The sequence below is a fragment of the Aptenodytes patagonicus genome, chromosome 14 (assembly GCF_965638725.1).
Source record: "Aptenodytes patagonicus chromosome 14, bAptPat1.pri.cur, whole genome shotgun sequence".
Lineage (NCBI taxonomy): Eukaryota > Metazoa > Chordata > Aves > Sphenisciformes > Spheniscidae > Aptenodytes > Aptenodytes patagonicus.
The window spans coordinates 2,618,822-2,637,618 of NC_134962.1; the positions used below are offsets into that span (position 1 = coordinate 2,618,822).

General features: G+C 53.7%; 1 protein-coding gene across 1 annotated transcript; it reads left to right on the forward strand.

Annotated features, from left to right (window-relative positions):
- Positions 1–1,691: 1,691 nt before the first annotated feature.
- EEF1A2 (eukaryotic translation elongation factor 1 alpha 2) lies at positions 1,692–16,170 on the forward strand. The gene is made up of 8 exons (XM_076351645.1): positions 1,692–1,808; positions 3,223–3,445; positions 7,110–7,289; positions 8,375–8,671; positions 12,890–13,040; positions 14,448–14,704; positions 14,791–15,025; positions 15,750–16,170. The coding sequence occupies exons 2-8, from the start codon at positions 3,302–3,304 to the stop codon at positions 15,875–15,877; spliced, it is 1,392 nt and encodes a 463-aa protein (XP_076207760.1). The 5' UTR covers positions 1,692–1,808; positions 3,223–3,301; the 3' UTR covers positions 15,878–16,170.
- The last annotated feature ends 2,627 nt before the right edge of the window (positions 16,171–18,797 follow it).

An 18,797-nucleotide genomic window follows, 5' to 3' on the forward strand; every position in this document is an offset into this window, starting at 1 on the left:
AAGAGATTTATATACCCATCCCTCCTACGCGTTATTGCACTTGGTGTTCGTCCCCGGCACATCCAGACCTGGGGTAGCACTACTACTCCTGTCCCAAAGGAAGGCTGTGTCAATCCCTTTAAATGCTGTCTTAGAGCCTTCCTCATGGAAGTTTCTTTCTATTTTTTCTGGCACTCAGTGCATTTTATGTTGCCCAAGAAATGCTGCATAAAAGTAAAAGATATCTTTCCTATCATATTTCTAAGAAAATACCAATGAACCATAACATCCATAAAAAAATCAAGTCTCCCTTTAAGCATTAATGAGAGGTTAGTAACATTTTAATCTACATGATGTGTAAGTTTTTAACCCTTAGACTATGAAGGTAAGAGTACCTTCATAAGAGTACCTAAGAGTACCTGATTTAGCTGTTAAATTCACTGATAGGATGGTCTGGGCCATAAAATTGGCCTGGACTATTACATAGTTTAATTCAAAATTAGCTTTCTTTTGACCTATATTTGGCTTTGGGACACAGAAAATTTTGCATTAGCCTTGTAATTGCACTGCTGACACAGGTATAAATATTCTGACCACTACATGTTGAGGTTTTTTGTGCAAAGAAAGTTTCATGGTATTACCGAAGGAGATTATTTATGGTTTCCTTGCCCTCCTAGGACTTGAACCCCATCTCCCATTAAATGAGATGTTGTTAATAAACCACAGATTCTTGAGCAGCCAACGTACATGTTGCAGGTGCAGAAATCTGTTTTGCTCTGTTTGTCCCTTGCTTTGCTGTTTGCTCCTGGGCTAATGCACTTCCCCCGCGGCAGAAATGTGGGTCAGTGCCTGCGGGGCCCTGCCCAGGGATGCGTTTGCCCTGTGTGCTGTGCAGGGACCCCTCTCCTCCCAGCGCGTGTGGGAAAACAGCCCTTCTGCACCTCTGGCCCCACTGGGGGCAGAGCAAGGGCTGTGGTACTTGGTGGTCCTGGGCCCCTGTCCCGTGCCAGCCCTGTCCCTTCACCCCCAGGCTGCCAAGGGGGACCCATGGGGGTCCAAGCCCCACTTGGCCTCCATCTCCCCCACTCCTCCTGGACCAGGATTTCCATCATTTCCCCTCTCTTCCAAAAAGCCCTTCCTGCCATCTCCCTCTATCCCTCCATCTTCCTCCCATCCCTCTATCTCCAATCTCTCCTTCTCCCCCATCCCTCCATCTCCCTCTCATGCCTTCATCTTTCATCCCTACATCTCTCCTATCTCTCCCATCTCTCCCATCTCTCCCATCTCTGCATCTTTTATCCCTCCACCTTCCTCCCATCTCTCTATTTTCCATCCTGCTCTCTCCCTCCGACCTCTGCCTTCCATCCTTCCATCTTCCCATCCCTCCATCTTCCACCCCTCCATCTCTCCCCCACCTCTCCATTTCTCCCATCCCTCCGTTTCTCCCGTCCCTCCATCTTCCTCCCATCCCTTTATTGCCCATCCTTCCACCTCCTTCTCATCCCTCCATCTTCCACCCCTCCATTTCTCCCATCCCTCCACCTTCCCTCCCTCCCAGCCCCGTCCCCCGTCTCTCTCCCCCCCCCCCCCCGCCCCGCCTCGCCCTGCTCCCTCCCTCCCTCCTCCTCCTCCTCCTCCTCCTCCTCCTCCTCCTTCTCCTCCTCCTCCTCCCCTCGGCGCGCCTCCTCCTCCCCCGCCCGGTACCGCATTGCCGTAGTGCGGGGGGGTCGCTGCATTGCGCTGCCGCCGTCAATAGGTGGGCCCCTCCCGGGGAGATAAAGCCGCCGGAGCCCAAGCTGGCAGCCTCTGCCGCCCCGACCGCCGCTCCGGTAAGAGCTCCGGCCCCCCGCCCCCCCGGGCGGCGCCGCGCCGGGATGGGGCCGCTCCGCAGCGGGGGGGACCGGGCTTTGGGGGGGGGGGGGTCCTGCCCCAGGGGTTGCGGGGTTCAGTGCACACACACACACACACACACACCCCGTGCGCTGTGTGTGCGTGGGGTGCTGCTGGTGCTGCCGGCCCCTGGGGTGCGGGGTACCCCCGGGTAGGGAGGGAGAGGATGGGGCTGGGCCATTCCTTCACCCCGCAGGTGCCTCTTCCCGCAGGTGGGAAATAACCCGCTTCCCCCCACCCAGCCTTCGGCTCCTTGGGGGGAAAAAAATAGAATAAAATAAATCCCCGGTTCCCTGAGCGGCCCCGCATCTCCCACCCTGGGTGCTGGGGGTGCGCACGGGGGAGAGGGGCCGGCACCCCCGGACCGGACCTCTCATCGGAGCTGCAAGATGGCCAGATCCAGGCTGGAGCTGTTCAAGGGCAGGGGAGGGACGGGGCAGCCGGGGCTCTTGCTGCCCAGGGAGGCTTCTTGCGGGGGATATTATTGCTCGCATGACTGAGTCGCTATTAGAGCAGCAAACTCCTCCTGACCTCCTTTACTTTCATGGGCAGATTTGTAAAATTGGATTTTATTAGACATCAAATTAAAGCTTCTAATAGTGCTGGGTTTGTGTAGCAGCTGCAGAGCCATGGTAACGCTGGGAGATGCTAGAACAGCTCCCTGGATATATCAATTTGCATTTTTAGCCTCCTCCCTCTGTTTCATCCAGATTCATGGCAGCAAAATGTAATAAACCCCCTCCACTGCAGGCTCAGCCCGCACTGCCGAGCTTTCGGCAGCCCGGCTATTTGCAGCCCTGCTCAGGGGAGCGGGTGAGGGCTATTTTTGTCCGTCCCATTTTGTGGACACCATGTTGTCACCCGAACGGCGCACGGCTTGGGAGCGGCGAGAGCAGCCTGCAGGGGTGGGCACCCACAGCTCCTCCCAGGGCACCCACAACATGGAGGACATGCCCTCGGGTTTGGAAAGACCGAGAAGGCAGCAGTAGCAGCCCTGAGCTGGAGGAAGGTTTTCCGGGGAGGAAGGGCACCTTCGAGGCATCGATGACGTAGCCCTGGGACCTGGGGGTCTCCAGGAGGGCGGTGGAGGGCAAGACGCTAAAAAACGTGGCATCTTGCTGGGACTTGGAGGCTGTATGTAGCAGCCAGAAATAGCCCGGCTGGCCTCCTCCGGGGGCGGGCTGGCTCCGTCCCAGCATGGGCAGAGCTGCCAGACGAGGCCAGGCACCCCCGGCCGGGCTGGGGCATGTGGTCCAGCGGGAAGGTGGGGCGAGGGGAGGAGAGCCATCCCCGATGGGCTGGGAGGGTGCTGTCACAGGGGGTCTTTTGACGCGACTGCCTCTTCCCCCACAGCCTCCCCAAAAACGCAGCTGCGTTCCCACAGCCCTCCCCGCCGCCGCCCACCCCGGCCATCCCCGCGTAGCCCACCAGCATGGGGAAGGAGAAAACGCATATCAACATCGTCGTCATTGGGCATGTGGACTCTGGGAAATCCACCACCACCGGGCACCTCATCTACAAATGCGGGGGCATTGACAAAAGGACCATTGAGAAATTTGAGAAGGAGGCTGCAGAGGTGAGGAGCCCGTCCCTCAGCGTGCCCCCCCACTCCCATCCGCAGGGATGCTCCACACTGATGCCCCACAACTGTCCCACGGGCAATATTCCCCTTTTCCTGGTGCCGCCCTTCTCGTGCCTTCCCTTTCTCCCTTTGTTCCCTTCTATTTTTTTCCCTCTGCACCCCTGGGTCTTCCCGACTTCTCTGGCCTTGGGAAAATAGGCCATTTGGGCGCTCACCACCCTCTTCTCTGGAGCTGGGGGACTCCCTGCCGCAGGCTGTTAATGAGGGCAGGGGCACGGCGAGGTCTGCAGGATGGGTTAGGGAACCGGCGGTAATCGCCGGGATTCTGGAAGAGCCACAAGCCGTGGTGCTTCAGGGCATGAAATTCCTTCTAAATATTGTGCATGAGGAGGAAAACCTGATAATCCCTCACTGCCTAGTGCAGGACTCTCTGAATTTCATTCTGAAGCATCTACTTCCAGTGCCTGCTGGGGACAAGGTGCAGCATCAGCTGGACCACTCGTTTGATCCAGCTTGTTAAAAACCCCATTCTCATTTTTCTCAAGCATATGGCCTGGTGTGTAGCTTGATCGGTAGCCTTTAATATAGAAAAGCTGGCGTGAAGTATGAGCATTTAAGTTAAATCCTTTTGTTTAGCTCTCACAATGGTGACATTTGTAGCAATATAATAGTGCATGCATTTAGCAGGCTGTCACACAGCACAGCACCACCCAATATCTATAATGTGGCAAACACAGAGATTAAAGAGGAAGAAATAGTCTTGGGAAGAAAAACGTGAATTGGAAACTCTCAGAAATTAATGATGGTAAATTCTAGAGAGGTGGGTGAGCCAGGAAAAGCCCGGCTGTGTTATTGATAGGGCATATCTGGTCTCTTCAAAGATGGCTTGTCGTCATCGTTCCAGGAATCTTTAATGCAGATATCCCTCAATTTTTTTTTATTTTTTATTTTTCTGGACAAGATCCCACATTTCAATGGGGGGGAGGGGGAAGGTTTTACAGAGCTGCCACTCTTGAGTAGATGTTTTGCTGTCTGTCTGTCTTAACCCTTTGAATCTGCCGATAGCATCCGAGCTAAACCACCCGTTTTCCTGCCTCGCTGTCAGCCCTTTTTTCCAGCCCTTAAGCAAAGAGCTTCTTCCTTCGTACAAAATGATCTCCCCCCCCTGGTTTAAAATGATTGCTGATACCCCTCTATATATTTCCCCCCTTTACCTACAGATTGGATTATGGCGTGATTAGGTTATTGTAGATGTGATTGCAGCTATTTTAATTGAACAGACACTTTCACTGGCTTGCCAGAATACGCGGGGACTGGAAGCTGCTATTAATAGCCTATTGACTGAGCTTACAGACTCCATTTTCTGATGCAGGGCTGGGGAAGGGTTTTCTTCCATTAGGTGGCATTCGCAGGAAATGGAGGCCTGTGTGCACCCAAAAAGCCAACAAAAAAACCAGGGTCTGATATTTTTTTTTAAGAGAAAAGAGAAAGGATTATTTTTTTCTTTTTGACTCAGGGGCAGAGGTAACAGTATCTCCAAAAGAAGAGTTGTCCTATTTTTAAAAAAAATCAGTATTTGTGGTTTCCAAATAGAAAGCTGTCCCTCTGCTGGGGTTCGATCAAGGAAAATGAGGCTGTTTCTGGCACTGAACAGGGAAGGTATTGTGCAAAGCTAGATAATACCCTGGTTTTTTCAACAACAGCTCTGGGTAACTGAATATACCCCGTGAAAGGAGGGAAACTGTTTGCTAAATAAAGGACCTCATTTGTCTTCAAGTTATGTATGATGCTGAGTTCTGGGGGGGGGTTTCCACACGAGATGACCGGCTGTTTGTGTGCGTGGTTGCGGGTGCCTGCAATAAGGTGCTGATTCCCACCCAGCTCCCATGGAGAGCCAGGGGTCTGCTCCATGCCTCAGTTTCCCCATCCAGAAGAGAAGGAATAGGCTGCCAGTGGGTGAAAGGCTGTGGGATGTGCTGATTGAGCTCCTGCCTGAGAACTAGCCATTATTAATGCATTGCACAAAATGCATCGTTCCTCGGTGTATCTCCGCCATTTCCAGCAGTAAATGAGCACACTCTAACGACCTCCTCCCTTTTCCTCTGGCAAGAGAGGGGTTCAATGTGCGTGCTGGAAAGGGTTAACCTCCGAGCTCCTGCTCGGTCCCCTCACTGAGCCTGATGCCAGGAGGATGCTTAGGAGCAGAGATTTGATTCTGGATTTTTCCACACTCCCCCCCTGACTGCCCTTCCTGCAGGCACGAGAGCTCCCAGCTGCTCGGCGGGGATGGGGCATCACCCTTTCAACCTGATGTCCCCTCCTCAGAGGGGGAGGCTTGCCCCTGGCTTTAGGATTTTGTCCGTAATCCTCCAGAACAAGCTGCAAAGTCATCGCAGTGCTCAGCTGTTACATAAATGGGCCAGCACGGGGCTGGAGTGCGGGGGCCAGGGGCAGAGCAGCCCCCCGGGCATGGCGTGGGCAGGACAGGCTCAGATGTGATGCTACGTTAGCCTTCTTGGTGAGGACCATCGCTGAAGCATTCACTGCCTGCGATCAGGAAGCGCTTCCCTCTGGACCAGTGATTTATAATTGTCCATAATGAATTTTCCGCATTGATAGTCCAGAAGAAACCATGGTTGCAGAGAACACCAGGATGGATGGAGGGGAGCGGGGTGTCACGGCTCTGTCCTTGCGCAGTGGTTAGAGCCCATTAAATCATCCGCAAATGACCTAAATTCCATTTTCCGTCTTAAACAAAACCTTGCATCTGAGGCTAAGAGCTGATGATCAATGCCCATTAACCCTTTGCTTCGGCCGGGCTCCCCAGGCTGCCCCGGCACACAGTGTGGTCAGCAAGGGGTGGTCTTGTCCTGCCCCATCTCCACACTGGCAGGATCCCAGCTCAGACTGGGAGCACCACCTCCGTGCTGGGGGGGAAGTCCCGCTCTCCCTGATGGCACGACACCGACACCAACCCAAAGGAGAAAGTGGTTCAGAAGTGACATCGTGGTTTTACCAAGGAATGAGCTTTATCGCAGGACAGAGAGATTTACTGTAGCTAATCTCACCGAGCATGATTTTATGCATTACAATATTGGCTGAGATTTTGGCCATTTGGCAACAACAGTTGGTCTGGCTGCAGCTCACAGTAGCTTTTCGTGTGAATTCGCACACTCTGTGGCAAAAATCAGTCACGTTTCTGTTCTGCTCATAGCAACCATCTAGCATTTCATTTTCTTTTAACCCATTCCCCTCCTACACCCCTGTCAGTTATGGGCTCACTCATAGAGCAATGCCCTTTCCCACTAACCAGCTCTCTCACAGGTTTGGTTAATAGATTAAAATGCAACAATAAGAAGCTTTCCACCATTGCTGTGTAATTATGTAGCACCATGATTTCCCAGCAGCAGTGCAGGACCATGGCGTTTCATGGAGGAGATCTCACGAGTCACTGGCTCCAGCTCCTCCCCGTCCACTCACAAATTCACTTCACAGCTCTTCTTCCAGCCTCTCCTCTGTCCTGTTGAGGAATGCATTGAGAGCAATATCTCCTTTCACCTGTATTTATTAGTAAATAGATCATTGCCGTTGGATTTAGGGAATTTTGCCTTCGATGTTTGCGACGTTTCTCACCAGTTCTTGCCTTTGTGTTGGCCAGATGGGGAAGGGGTCCTTCAAATATGCCTGGGTGCTGGACAAGCTGAAGGCCGAGCGCGAGCGTGGCATCACCATTGACATCTCGCTGTGGAAGTTTGAGACCACCAAGTACTACATCACCATCATTGACGCACCTGGCCACAGGGACTTCATCAAGAACATGATCACCGGGACCTCCCAGGTGAGAAATGGTGGCCAGGGGGTGGGGGGCTGCCAGAGGTGGGAGGCTGAGGCTTGCTGATGAGCCCAGGGTCACGTAGGTGCTGTTGGAGTCCTTTTGGAGGTGGGTAGTTGAGACAGCAGACATCAAGTGGTGTTGAGCAGGGTCCATGCAAGAGGCTGGGTAGCACCAGAGGACCCAGCTCACCATGGTCCTGCACCTCCCTGGGCATCTGGGAGAAAGGGCCTCCTTGGGCACAGAGAGGTGGTTTCTTCACCCCATTTCACCTACTTGGAGGAGGTGGGGACAAATATGGCCTCTCTGGGAGGTGGGATGCTATGACCTACAAGCCTTTGTGTGAGGGTGTGTTAAGACATTATTTTAGACTCAGCCAACTGAGGTATACAAGAAACTTCCACCAATCCCTTAGCTTTTATTGGCTAAAGGAGACTCCATGGGTCTTTTCTCCTTCCTTTTTCTCGAAACAGCTGTCTTTGTCCCATAAACCACATCACATTGCCAAACTCCATGGCCTACTCTTCCAGGGCAGGGTGGTTTCCCCTCATTGCGCTGCAGGAGATTCCAGCATCTCACTGTGGTTGACGGGTGCTGGATGAGCCTTGCTGCATGCCCGGTGAGATTCCCATTGTGATGCCAGTTGGGCCAGGCGTGGCTTTCCGTCAAACCCAGGCAGCTTCTGCTGTGGGCTTTGGGTACAGAAGTAAGCCAGGGAACACAGTTTGCACGGCTGTAGTCTCATCTGTCATCCAGGGAGATTATCTGCAAGACTTCAGTAGGGTTTCGGATAAGGCCTTGGCTGTGCATCCCTGGATGATCAAGATGAGGTCCTGGTTAGGGTCATGCAACCTGGAGGACCCACCCTGGTTTCCAACCCACGTTGCAAAACCATGCACGGTTGGCAAGTCTGAAATAACACAGTTAGGTCAGTTTTGAGGTAGATCAGCAGGGTTATGGGTAGCAACTGGCAGGGAGTCTGTCCAAGCCATGAGTAGTGTTCATCTGGGGCTTACTCAAAGCTCTCAGGGGTGTCACCAGGAGCAGTGCTTTCTGGGGACAGAAGCAATTCATTAGCTCTCTCCTCCCAGGCTGACTGCGCCGTCCTGATCGTTGCTGCCGGCGTCGGCGAATTTGAAGCTGGTATCTCCAAGAACGGGCAGACTCGTGAGCACGCCCTGCTGGCTTACACCCTGGGGGTGAAGCAGCTCATCGTGGGCATCAACAAGATGGATTCCACAGAGCCCCCGTACAGCGAGAAACGCTACGATGAGATCGTCAAGGAGGTCAGCGCCTACATCAAGAAGATCGGCTACAACCCAGCCACAGTTCCCTTCGTGCCCATCTCGGGCTGGCATGGAGACAACATGCTGGAGCCCTCTCCCAATGTAAGTGTGTGCGTTGTGTTAGACTTTTCCCCCCATCCTGACTATCCCGATCCAGGCTGAAGCTGACCTCCATGCTCTGAAAACCGCAGGCACGTTTCATGCACCCATTGTGCGTAATAATGGCCTGCGTTGCCAGCATAGATGGGTTTGTCACGTAGCTCTGATTGCGCCGAGCCAGGATGAATGGGCGCACTGTTCATGGGCACGCTGGTTGCTGTACCGTGGCCAGACACCCCAGTGGCTAAACATGAGCATCTTCAAGAGATGATGGCTTTGCTTCTGGGACATGATTTGAAGGTTTTGCATCGTCAGACCCATGGTGACATTAGAGCCATCCGCAGCAATTGTCACTCTCAGCAGGAATATCATGTGTGGTTTTAGGGCATTGTTTTCTGAGGGAAATAACACGATCTGGTCGCAGGCTTGTAACAGCTCCCGCCACGCAGCTGGGCTCCCACGTGTTGGGTATTGGGTTTCCCATCGGTGCCGTATGCCACTGTGATGGCCACACGTCTGGTTCCAGTGCTGGGATCTCACTTCTTAACGTGACTTTTGCTTGGGGAGGTACCAGGTTTCCCATGCCAAAACCATGGTTTTCTGGAGCATCCATTTGCGTTCGGACTTTCTCCAGTTGATTTTTACAAGATCTCTCCCGCTGTGCATCAGTGATGGGGATGGTGGGGACACAAAGGCAGGGTCCTCTGGGTGGGCCCTTGCTATTACTTCATATGACAGCAGGGGAGAAAGAAGAGCTTGAAGAAGGATGGGGGCTTCTTGGCTGGCACGCGGCCAGTAGCAGTTGTTACTCTGACATTGTTTTTTTGGAGAAAAAGCTACCCCAGCTTTAGTCTTCTAAAGAAAGTTCTGGCCAGAGGAAGGTCCCTGCTCTCCTGCTGGCTTCTGGGTGACCTTGAGCAAGTTGCTCAGACGGGAAACCCCCAGCCATCCGTTGTGAAACCAATGGGAAATGTGATGCTTAAGAGGGCTTTAGGACTTCACCTGTGGATCGTGGGTCAGGGCTCTATGACGAGGGATGCAGCGTATCAGTATGGCAGCAACTGAGGGAGGTCAAGGGTTGCAAGCCTGAGCTAGAGGAGTGCTGCAATGCAAGCTCACACCGTCATGAAATGCAGCTCACAACCTTGCACGGGAAAGGCTGCTCACTTGGGGCTGGCTTGGAAGGAAGGAAATTTGGGGGTGCTTGGGAGATTCCTGTCCCCTGCAGAGCAGAGCTGGGATAAAGGTCAGCCACGGCCATGCCAAACCCCGCTGCATAGTTCCTGGGTGCCTCAAATCAGACAGGCTCCAAATGTCAGCAGCTGCTGGGCCGGGAAGATGATCCTGAACAATTCTCCTATTAATAGGCTGCAGAGGGGAGGCACGGAGCAGGATGGGGCTTGCTGGCCCCCTTCCTCTGGATGGGTCTCAGAGCATGTTCTCAACGTGATGCGCTGCCCGAGAGAAGGCAGGGGCTGAAATAACTCACCCCTCTGCCGTAAGGAGGCAGCTGGCTCCAGGGTGGGTTCCCAGGAGCTGCCTGAGCTGGGGAATTGGGGAGAAAGCCTGGCCAGAGGTCTGGATCAGCATGAGCTTTGCTAGAGAGGGTGCAGGGTCCTCCCCATGCTGTGGTCCGCAGGAGGTCCCTGTCCTGCCTTTGCCAGGACACCAGCTTGGGACAGACTCCTCTTTCCCATATTGCACCCCATGTAGGAAAGCTTGAGCAGGACGCCAGTGTAGATATCTCTCCTCTCATTCCTCGCTCGAAAAAACTCCGATTTTTTTCACTCGCAATTTCTGGCGGGGTTTCACTAAAGCACAAGGCAGGCAAGTGACTTGTCTGTCTGTCTGTCAGGGGGCTTATCAGAAAGTGGAGATTAGAGCCGTGACGTCCCTGCAGCTCCTGTCACCTCCGGGCAAGGGGAGGTGTGGTGGTACGTCAGGCTGGAGCCAGCTCTGCGTGGAAGACTCCAGCCCATGTCAGTGTTGCACAGCAGCCCCAGGCCAACTGCAAAAAATGATGGCTGGACTGCACTTGCATCAAAGTTTGACATTTGAGAGCTTTTTGGCAAATGGGGTTTTATGTGAAGCCGGCTTTCAGTTGCTGCAGCCGACAGAACTGGGCCATTCGATGTGGTTTGGGAGACTTTCACCCTGTGGGATGCTGCAACTCAAACACACCCAATCTGTGGTGCAAGGGAGCGTGGTGGCCCAGGGCTGCAGCCTTGATGTTGGGGTGTGTGGGGTGGGTGTGTTGGGATGCTCACGGGCTGGGTAAAATCAGAGAAAAGCAACTGCTTTGTAAAATGCACTTGGGGTGCAAAAGAGTTGGAGCTCAGCTGTTATTTATGGGGGCTTGAGCCTGCAGTTTAGCCTGTCTGGCTGCGGGGTTTGGTCCAATCCTGCTTTTGCCATAGGAGTGGTAGAATAGGAATTGCTCTTTGGGAAGCAGATTTGGGGAATACATAAACGAGATTTTACTTGGGTGGCCCTAGGAGGAAGCACAAACCAGGTTTTGCAGATGCTTCTCACCCTGGGGCCGTGCCGAGGTTTCTCAGAGTGAATTTGCTCCCAGAAGGTGTCAAAGTGCATCTTTATCTGATTCTTGGGATGTCAGAAGTTTTCTGGATAAAGCATCGAAATGAAAAAGGACAGCTCTGACAGCCAGGCATCACGGGGCAGAGGTTGCCATTTCTCCAAGTCCCCAAGCCGGCCAGGGGCAGAGGGACGGGCGCTGCGGGCACATGGGTGGCCGTCACCCTCGAGAGCAGAGCCTGTGGGCAGGCAGCCACCGGGGCAGCTGCTCGCACGGGCACCTGCCCGGCGTTTTGGGCTGTGCGACAGCAGGCTGAGGGGAAGGTCTGAGTCATCCTGTGCATCACATGCGGCTCCGTCACCAGCTGAATGGATTTATCATTTTGCTTAGCTGTTAGCCTGATGCTGGGGCCGGCTGCGCGGCAATAGCTGCAGTGCCCCGGGAAGGATCCCTCTGCAAAAGTGTCCCCAGGCTCCTCCTGCCACTGTCACCAAGGAGGGCAATCAGTGTCAGACATGACGCTCTGAGGGAGGCTGACCTGAACACGTTTGATGCAGGCTGAATTCCCTGGTTGGACCCAGCTCTTCCCCTCGCTCCTTCCTGAAAGCGGCGCAGACTTCAGGATGGGAAACCAGCCTTTGGCATAGCTGCGTCCTCCAGGGATGGCTGTGAAACCGGGGGCACTTTGCGGGTCCCGTTTCACCCCTAGCCTCAGCCCCATACCCAATGCACTGTGCCACTGATGTTGGTGCCTAAGGGAAAAGCCACATCCATAACGTGTGCGATGGAGCTGGGACACACGGGCAGCGTTTTACATCTGAGTGGGAAAATATTGTCTAAACCTCTCTGTGCAGAGGAAGGGGGAATGACCTTGCCGACTCTGATCTCTGTTTGTTGCATCAGGGTTGTTTCAGACCCAGGACTGGATTTTTCTTGCCGGCAAGCCTCAGACATTGCTACAGCTTCCAGATGCGCAGCATCACCCCAGGCAAGCACTGTGGTTCCCTGCATCAAACCATGGCCTCTGCTGAGCGCATTTCCCTACCTCTCTGCCTCTTTCCTGGCCAATTTTAGCTTCAAGGGTCCGATTTAGGGCAGGAGCAGAGAGCATCTGTGAAAAACAATCCTGCCCCTCGGCAGCCCTAGTGCAAGCACCAGGTTTCCAGCATCCTCCCAAGCCAGGGTTTAAAAAACAAACCCTGGAGGGGTGATAGCAGAAGCGAGCGGGGAGAAGGGTCTGTCTGGGGCTCGCCTTGAAGAAACTCGGTTCCCAGGACTGAAGGTTGGGCGCTTTGTAGCTGGGACTTGGCTGGAGACCCTGTGGTCCCGGTGCCATCGTTGCTGGAGGGCAGGATCCAGGCAGTTGGCATGGGAAGGCAACATCCACAGGTTGGTGTTGGGAATGGGGACTGTGAGTTTGCTGGATTTAACCACTTCCATCCTTTTTCTCCTGTTAATGGATGTTTTGCATGTTTCTAGGAGAGAGGGGGGAGATTGAGCAAGGGGGTGCAGATAAGCCTGAAGGGATGGTGGAGTGAAAAGAGCTCGCCAGTCCCCAGGTAAAGCCAGGACATGGTTGGACTGACTCCATGAAGGTTGTCCTGGTGTGGGACATCTCTCTGGTATCACCTCTGGATGCTGAGGACGGGCACACTCAGTGCATGTTGTTGCTGCTCTGTTTCCAGATGCCTTGGTTCAAAGGCTGGAAGGTGGAGCGCAAGGAAGGCAACGCCAGCGGGGTGTCCCTCTTGGAGGCCCTGGACACCATCCTGCCCCCGACTCGCCCCACAGATAAACCCCTGCGCCTGCCCCTCCAGGACGTTTACAAGATCGGAGGTGAGCAAAAGCCTTGCCACTGTCCCTCTTCCCTCTGCTTTAACTGGAGTCTTCGTTCCATGGGAATTTGGGAATGACATTTCCAGGTATTGGGAAACTGGAGGGACTGTACTCAAACTTGAGATAATGTTGTGGAGAAGGGTGTTAGCTCCAGGGCAAAGACCCCATTTGAGACTGGGCTGTCTGGGGTTGGAGGATGACATGCCCGAAGGTGCCCAGGGACCAGAGAGGAGCAGCAGGCTTGTGAGCTCTGCCCAGGGAATACGTGATGCCAAAATGGCTGCAAATTTGGGTGTCCCAGCGGTCATGGCTGGCAGGGCAAGATGGAGGCAGCAAAAACGTGCTGGGGCCCAGATGAGGGACAAGGCCAGCGGGAAGGGCCACCGGTGAGGCTGGTGCGCGGCGGCTTGGCCGCGGTCTGCCCATGCTTCCCAAATGCTGGTGTCCATCACCAGCACCTCCCTCTGCCGAGCTGGACCACCGCGCCAGCCATGTAGGGAGTGCGTCAGTCGGCGTGTCTCCCTTTCCCTCTGAAGCGGTGATGGGGACACTTTTCCGAGCTATAAATACTCTCTGACCTGCTGGCAGCGGCGGGCAGCCCTGCTGACTCCCCGGCTGTTGGATCAGGCAGGCACAGCCATTTCCAGCCCTTTTCCACACTTTTCCAAGGACATGTGCACTGCAGAAACCAGGCAGGGGTTGAACATGGGTTTTAGCAGGCTTTTTAATGCAATCTTTTGTTTGCAATGGAGATGAAAGGTGGTGAGCAGGTCTGTGTCCTCCCCTAGCTCAGCTGGGGGAAAGAGATTCGGTTTTACCATTAGGCAGGTCCTTAGAGAGCAGAGACACCGTGGGACGGGGGGAGGTGGAGGCAGTAGGGTGGATGTGGAGGAGCAGATGGGTCCAGCCAACCTCCCCAACCTCTTTTCAAGGTTGTTTCTCTTAATGATTCTTCACCTGACTCCAAAGGTGTTTTCCCAAAGCCTCCTGATGACACAGGGTGTAAAAGGTCCCTTTCATTTAATTAGCCACCCTCATTCCCTGGCATAGGTGGGCTTCATCCTATGCTAACGGTGTGGCCATCAGGGATACGGAGCGTGGTGTTGCATGCAATATGTGCCCAGTCCTCCACGCAGGAGGTGCCACAGCTGCTGCAAAGGAAGAGCTTCCAGGGCATGTGGGTTGCTCAGGGTCTTTTGATTCTGGTGTTACTCCTTTTTTACAAAACAGTGGGTAGAAAGGACAGACTTGTGGTTTTTTTGAAGACCCTAATGTTGATCTTGCAGCTAAAATTTGGATCTTTGGTGAAAACCACTGGAGATATCTTGCTTTTGCTGCAGCCAGGCTCTGGCCCAGGGATATGCCAAGCAGGTTACATTTTGTTCTGCTCTGTCCTTGTCTCTGCAGGGATCGGCACAGTCCCCGTGGGCCGGGTGGAGACCGGCATCCTGCGGCCCGGCATGGTGGTCACCTTTGCGCCCGTGAACATCACCACTGAGGTTAAGTCCGTGGAGATGCACCACGAGGCCCTGAGCGAGGCTCTGCCCGGGGACAACGTTGGCTTCAATGTGAAGAACGTCTCCGTCAAGGACATCCGTCGTGGGAACGTCTGCGGGGACAGCAAGTCGGACCCGCCGCAGGAGGCAGCGCAGTTCACATCTCAGGTCAGCAGAGCTGGTGGTGCCACCACGCACAGTTTGTCACCACCCGCTGGCTCCCAGCCTTGCCCTGACACCGCTCTGTCCCCCAGGTGATCATCCTGAACCACCCTGGCCAGATCAGTGCCGGCTACTCGCCCGTCATCGACTGCCACACCGCACACATCGCCTGCAAGTTCGCCGAGCTGAAAGAGAAGATCGACCGGCGCTCCGGCAAGAAGCTAGAGGACAACCCCAAGTCCCTGAAATCAGGCGACGCGGCCATCGTGGAGATGATCCCTGGCAAGCCGATGTGTGTGGAGAGCTTCTCCCAGTACCCACCCCTTGGTAAGGGAACGGCTTTTTTGAGGTCTCCTGCAGAGGAGCATGAAGTCTCTACGACTGTAGAGCTCACACCAGACGTGCTGAGCCTCTGCCAGTATCCCCCACCAGTTAGACTGGGGAGGGAGCTGAGCATGTTTTGTTGCTCCCCCACATGCTGGGAGGGCAAAATCTGATGCATGAACTTTGTTAGGGCCGATGGGGTGGGATGGACTTTCTGCTGAGCTAGGTTTCCAAAGGCAGGGCTGGGTTTTCCCTCTGGCAGCAACAGGGCCTTTCCTTCAAAGTTCCTAAACCCTGATAGTTTCTGAATGCAGAAATATTTTTCAGCTTCCCCATCTCTGCCCTAAAACACAACTTGTCAGGAGAAGAAAGAGGGAAGTTTGCTCAGCAGAGGACACCTTTTAATGCAGAGAAGTGCCGTGCTTTCCTTGGATGATGTTGCACATCTGGAAGCTTTAGCAATGCTGGGAGCTTGCAGAGCAGATGTGATTTAAGTTAAATAAATAGTCATTTAAACAGAGAGGAGCATCAGGGTAACTTGGTGGTCACAGCAAGCGTTGGTGGCGCAGGGCTCATTCCTGCAGGAACCTGCTCCAAGGACAGGGGTAACGCATGGCACCGCGAGTGGTGGGTGTAGATCCCACCGTCACCCACCCAGAAGATCTCAGCCTTAGGGAGGGCAAGGCGGCCGCGTTTCGCTCACATCCCCCCTCTCTTCACCCCACAGGCCGCTTCGCTGTCCGTGACATGCGGCAGACCGTGGCCGTGGGCGTCATCAAGAACGTGGAGAAGAAAAGCGGTGGGGCTGGTAAAGTCACCAAGTCTGCCCAGAAGGCCCAGAAGGCTGGCAAATGAATTGTGGGCTCCCAGTGCATCGCGCAGAAACCATCCCTGACACCAGGACGCTGCCACCGTCTCCCCCGGGCGCATGTGTGCACATCAGCTTGTAAGAGTTTATATGTCAACGACTGGATGCTCACCATTAAGGTCCAGTGGAAATTCTTTAAAAGGAAAAGCATGTTCCAGCGTTTGTGAGGCTTCATGTTAATTTTACCAATAAAACTGGTACAACATCCACAGTGGAAAAAAAAAAAACCAAACAAAAAAAAAAAAAACCAAAACAAAACAACCAACCCAAAAGGTGTGGAGCTCTGTGTGTGCGTCTGTCATTGAGAGGGGCTGGTTTTGATGGGTTTCCTGTAGTCCCACTTAGAGCAGATGGTGGGGACAGGCACAGGCAGGGCTGGGATGGAAATCTGGAGGAAGGAGGAGAGCTTGGCAGCCATGTTCAGGGTGTCACCCAGCACCCAGCCCTTCCCCAGTTCTCGCCCCTCAACCGATGCAGGTGTCTGGTCTGATTCCCCCAGCCTAAAGCAGGGGCTGCTCTTACAGCAGCCTGGTTTTGATATTGCCCTTAACCTGCTCAACCTTCTAATATCAATTATCAGGGCCTTTATTATAATTTTTTCCATGCAAAATAAGCTTAAGTTAACCCCCTAAAGTTACGTCATTTAAAGAGAGAAAATACCATACCCCATGCCTCCTTGAAGGGCTGGCAGCTTTTATTCTTTCTAATACCCCATCATTTTGGGAGAAATGGCCAAGGCTGCCTTCTCTCTACACACTTCTTTGCCTCACACACGGAGGATCCTCCAGCCCTTTCCAAACAACATGACAGGAACGTTTCTCCCCGGCTGAAGCCATGTGCTGGAGCCCAGACGTGTGACTCGGGACTCCCAAGAAGCCCCAAAACTCATGGTCTTCGCCCAGGATGGCGTCTTGGCTCCCATTGCAAACTTGCAGCCTGAGGCAAGGTCTGCGCCTCTCCCCACTCCACCCAGTGTCGGCTGTCCCAGTCCAAAGGGTTGTGGTTGCCAAGTGTTTAGGACTGACCAAAAAGCAACAGCTGGGTGCTTTGAGGGGGAAAAGGTGGGAGCACCGAGTGCGGGGAGGAGCGGGAGATGGTACGGCAAGGTAGGGAGGTGGAGGGAGGAGGTGTGAGGGTGCTTCTGGGGACTTTTCCAAGGGACATTTCCTCCCTGAAGGTGGGGTTAGCAGTGTGCTGGGGCATCCTGAGATTGTCTGTGCTCATGACTCGGCTTTTAGGAGAAGCCACAGCACTGGGAGCAGACGCCATGCACCGGCTCTGTGAAGGACGGCATCATGCGAGGTCCTTCCCAGGAGAGCTCCAGAGGCACAAGAATCATTACTGTCTGTGTTGCAGGAGCCCTTAATGATCCTAATTAACATCTGATGCTCTGCAGCGCTAAGTGCCCCCAGGCAGAGCCTCAAGGAGCCGACGCCAAGCTGAATTACAGAGCGCGTTGCATGAAGCCACCGCCGCCTGCTCCCCCAACACCGTCCCCATCCCATGCCCCGGTCTAACAGCAGACAGACACGTACCGGTTCACTGAGCCACCTTCCCCAAAACTGTGTGCATGGGCCACCGAGGCTCCTCGTCCCTCTACGCACCCCCAGCAGCCACCAGCTTCCTCCATAGAAATCGATTTGATGCCCAAGGTCTTTGCAGCATTTGGGCTCTATGAAGTGCCACGTCCTTGGCATGCCACAAATTGGAAGGGGATCTGGGGATCCGTCCAGGCACAGCACAGCCGCGGCAGAAGGCTGTTTTCCCACTGATAGTTTAATCTCATCTTCCAGCTCCTCCTGCATTTCCCAGCTCCCAAGCCATGTTGTCCTTGAGCCAGGAAGGCAGACTTGTGCCCCTTCCTGGGTATTTCCAAGCAGGGCAGGAGAACATCATCGTGTGCATGTTTTTCCTCCACCCTTAAAAGCAGCAGGAACAGGAACTCCTGTGGGAACATCCCTCCTGTGCTGTGCAGGAACCTCCAGCTCTCTGGTCTCCAATGGAAGCCAGTCCCTGGCACAGCGGGAGTGGGGACAACCTCAGGGTCAGGTGAGAGACAGACAGAGAAGAGCAGGTGCAAAGTCTGCACCTGGTCCTCTGTAGCTATTTAAAAGCAAAAACAAATTTAACAAAACCACAGCCACGTTTCCATGGAAATATGCCAGGGGAGCTGTGAAAGATGCTCTGGGAGCGATGCACAAGTGGTGCGGTAATTAACGGTGTAGCTGCAGAAAGGGAAAAATATAAAACCCAGAGGATTTAACTCAAACCTGTTCACGGCTCACAGCAGGTCCAAATTTTCAGCCTCATTTCAGTGCGGTTGATACTCCAGGTAATCTGCAGGATCACAAAGAAGAGGCAGGCCCTGAAGTGAGATGTCTGCAGCTGCAGCATCCCCTGTTTTGGGAGGTTTGAGTCAGGCTCTGTAGAGAGACAGAATTACAGAAATATTCTAATTTAGACCCAATTCAAAGCATGAGGTTCAAAAAAGAAAATCAAGTATGCTGAATCTCTGGGGATCTCAAATCAAAATCAAATGAAGCCATGACCTGCCTCCACCCAAACCTTGGGTTTGAAGACTCATCGTGGATCTGGGTTTTGGGATTGGATCAATGACCCACCATAATGCAAATCATTGCCTGACCCCACAGGGCTTGCAGGCACACTGGGGATGATGCTTCGTTTGGGGCGGGTGACCCATTTTGGGGTTCTACCAAAATTATAAGCAACCCAACATCACCCTGAACTGGTCCACAGATGGCTTTCAGTAAACCTTGCAGTGAACTCAAGTTGATTCGAGAGCCGTCAACACTGTGAGAAAGCAGGTGGGTGTTGCATGGCCCATGGCAGGTGATATATAGGGCTGTGCTGCTGAGATCCATTTTAAAACACTGACTTCTCCTCCGA

What these genes read in the sequence shown, in the direction of transcription:
- EEF1A2 (XM_076351645.1), top strand. Translation starts at nt 3,302, where the DNA reads ATGGGGAAGGAGAAAACGCATATCAACATCGTCGTCATTGGGCATGTG. An exon ending in TTGAGAAGGAGGCTGCAGAG is followed by an intron (nt 3,446 to 7,109) that starts GTGAGGAGCCCG and finishes TGTGTTGGCCAG; the next exon opens with ATGGGGAAGGGGTCCTTCAA. An exon ending in GGACGTTTACAAGATCGGAG is followed by an intron (nt 13,041 to 14,447) that starts GTGAGCAAAAGC and finishes TTGTCTCTGCAG; the next exon opens with GGATCGGCACAGTCCCCGTG.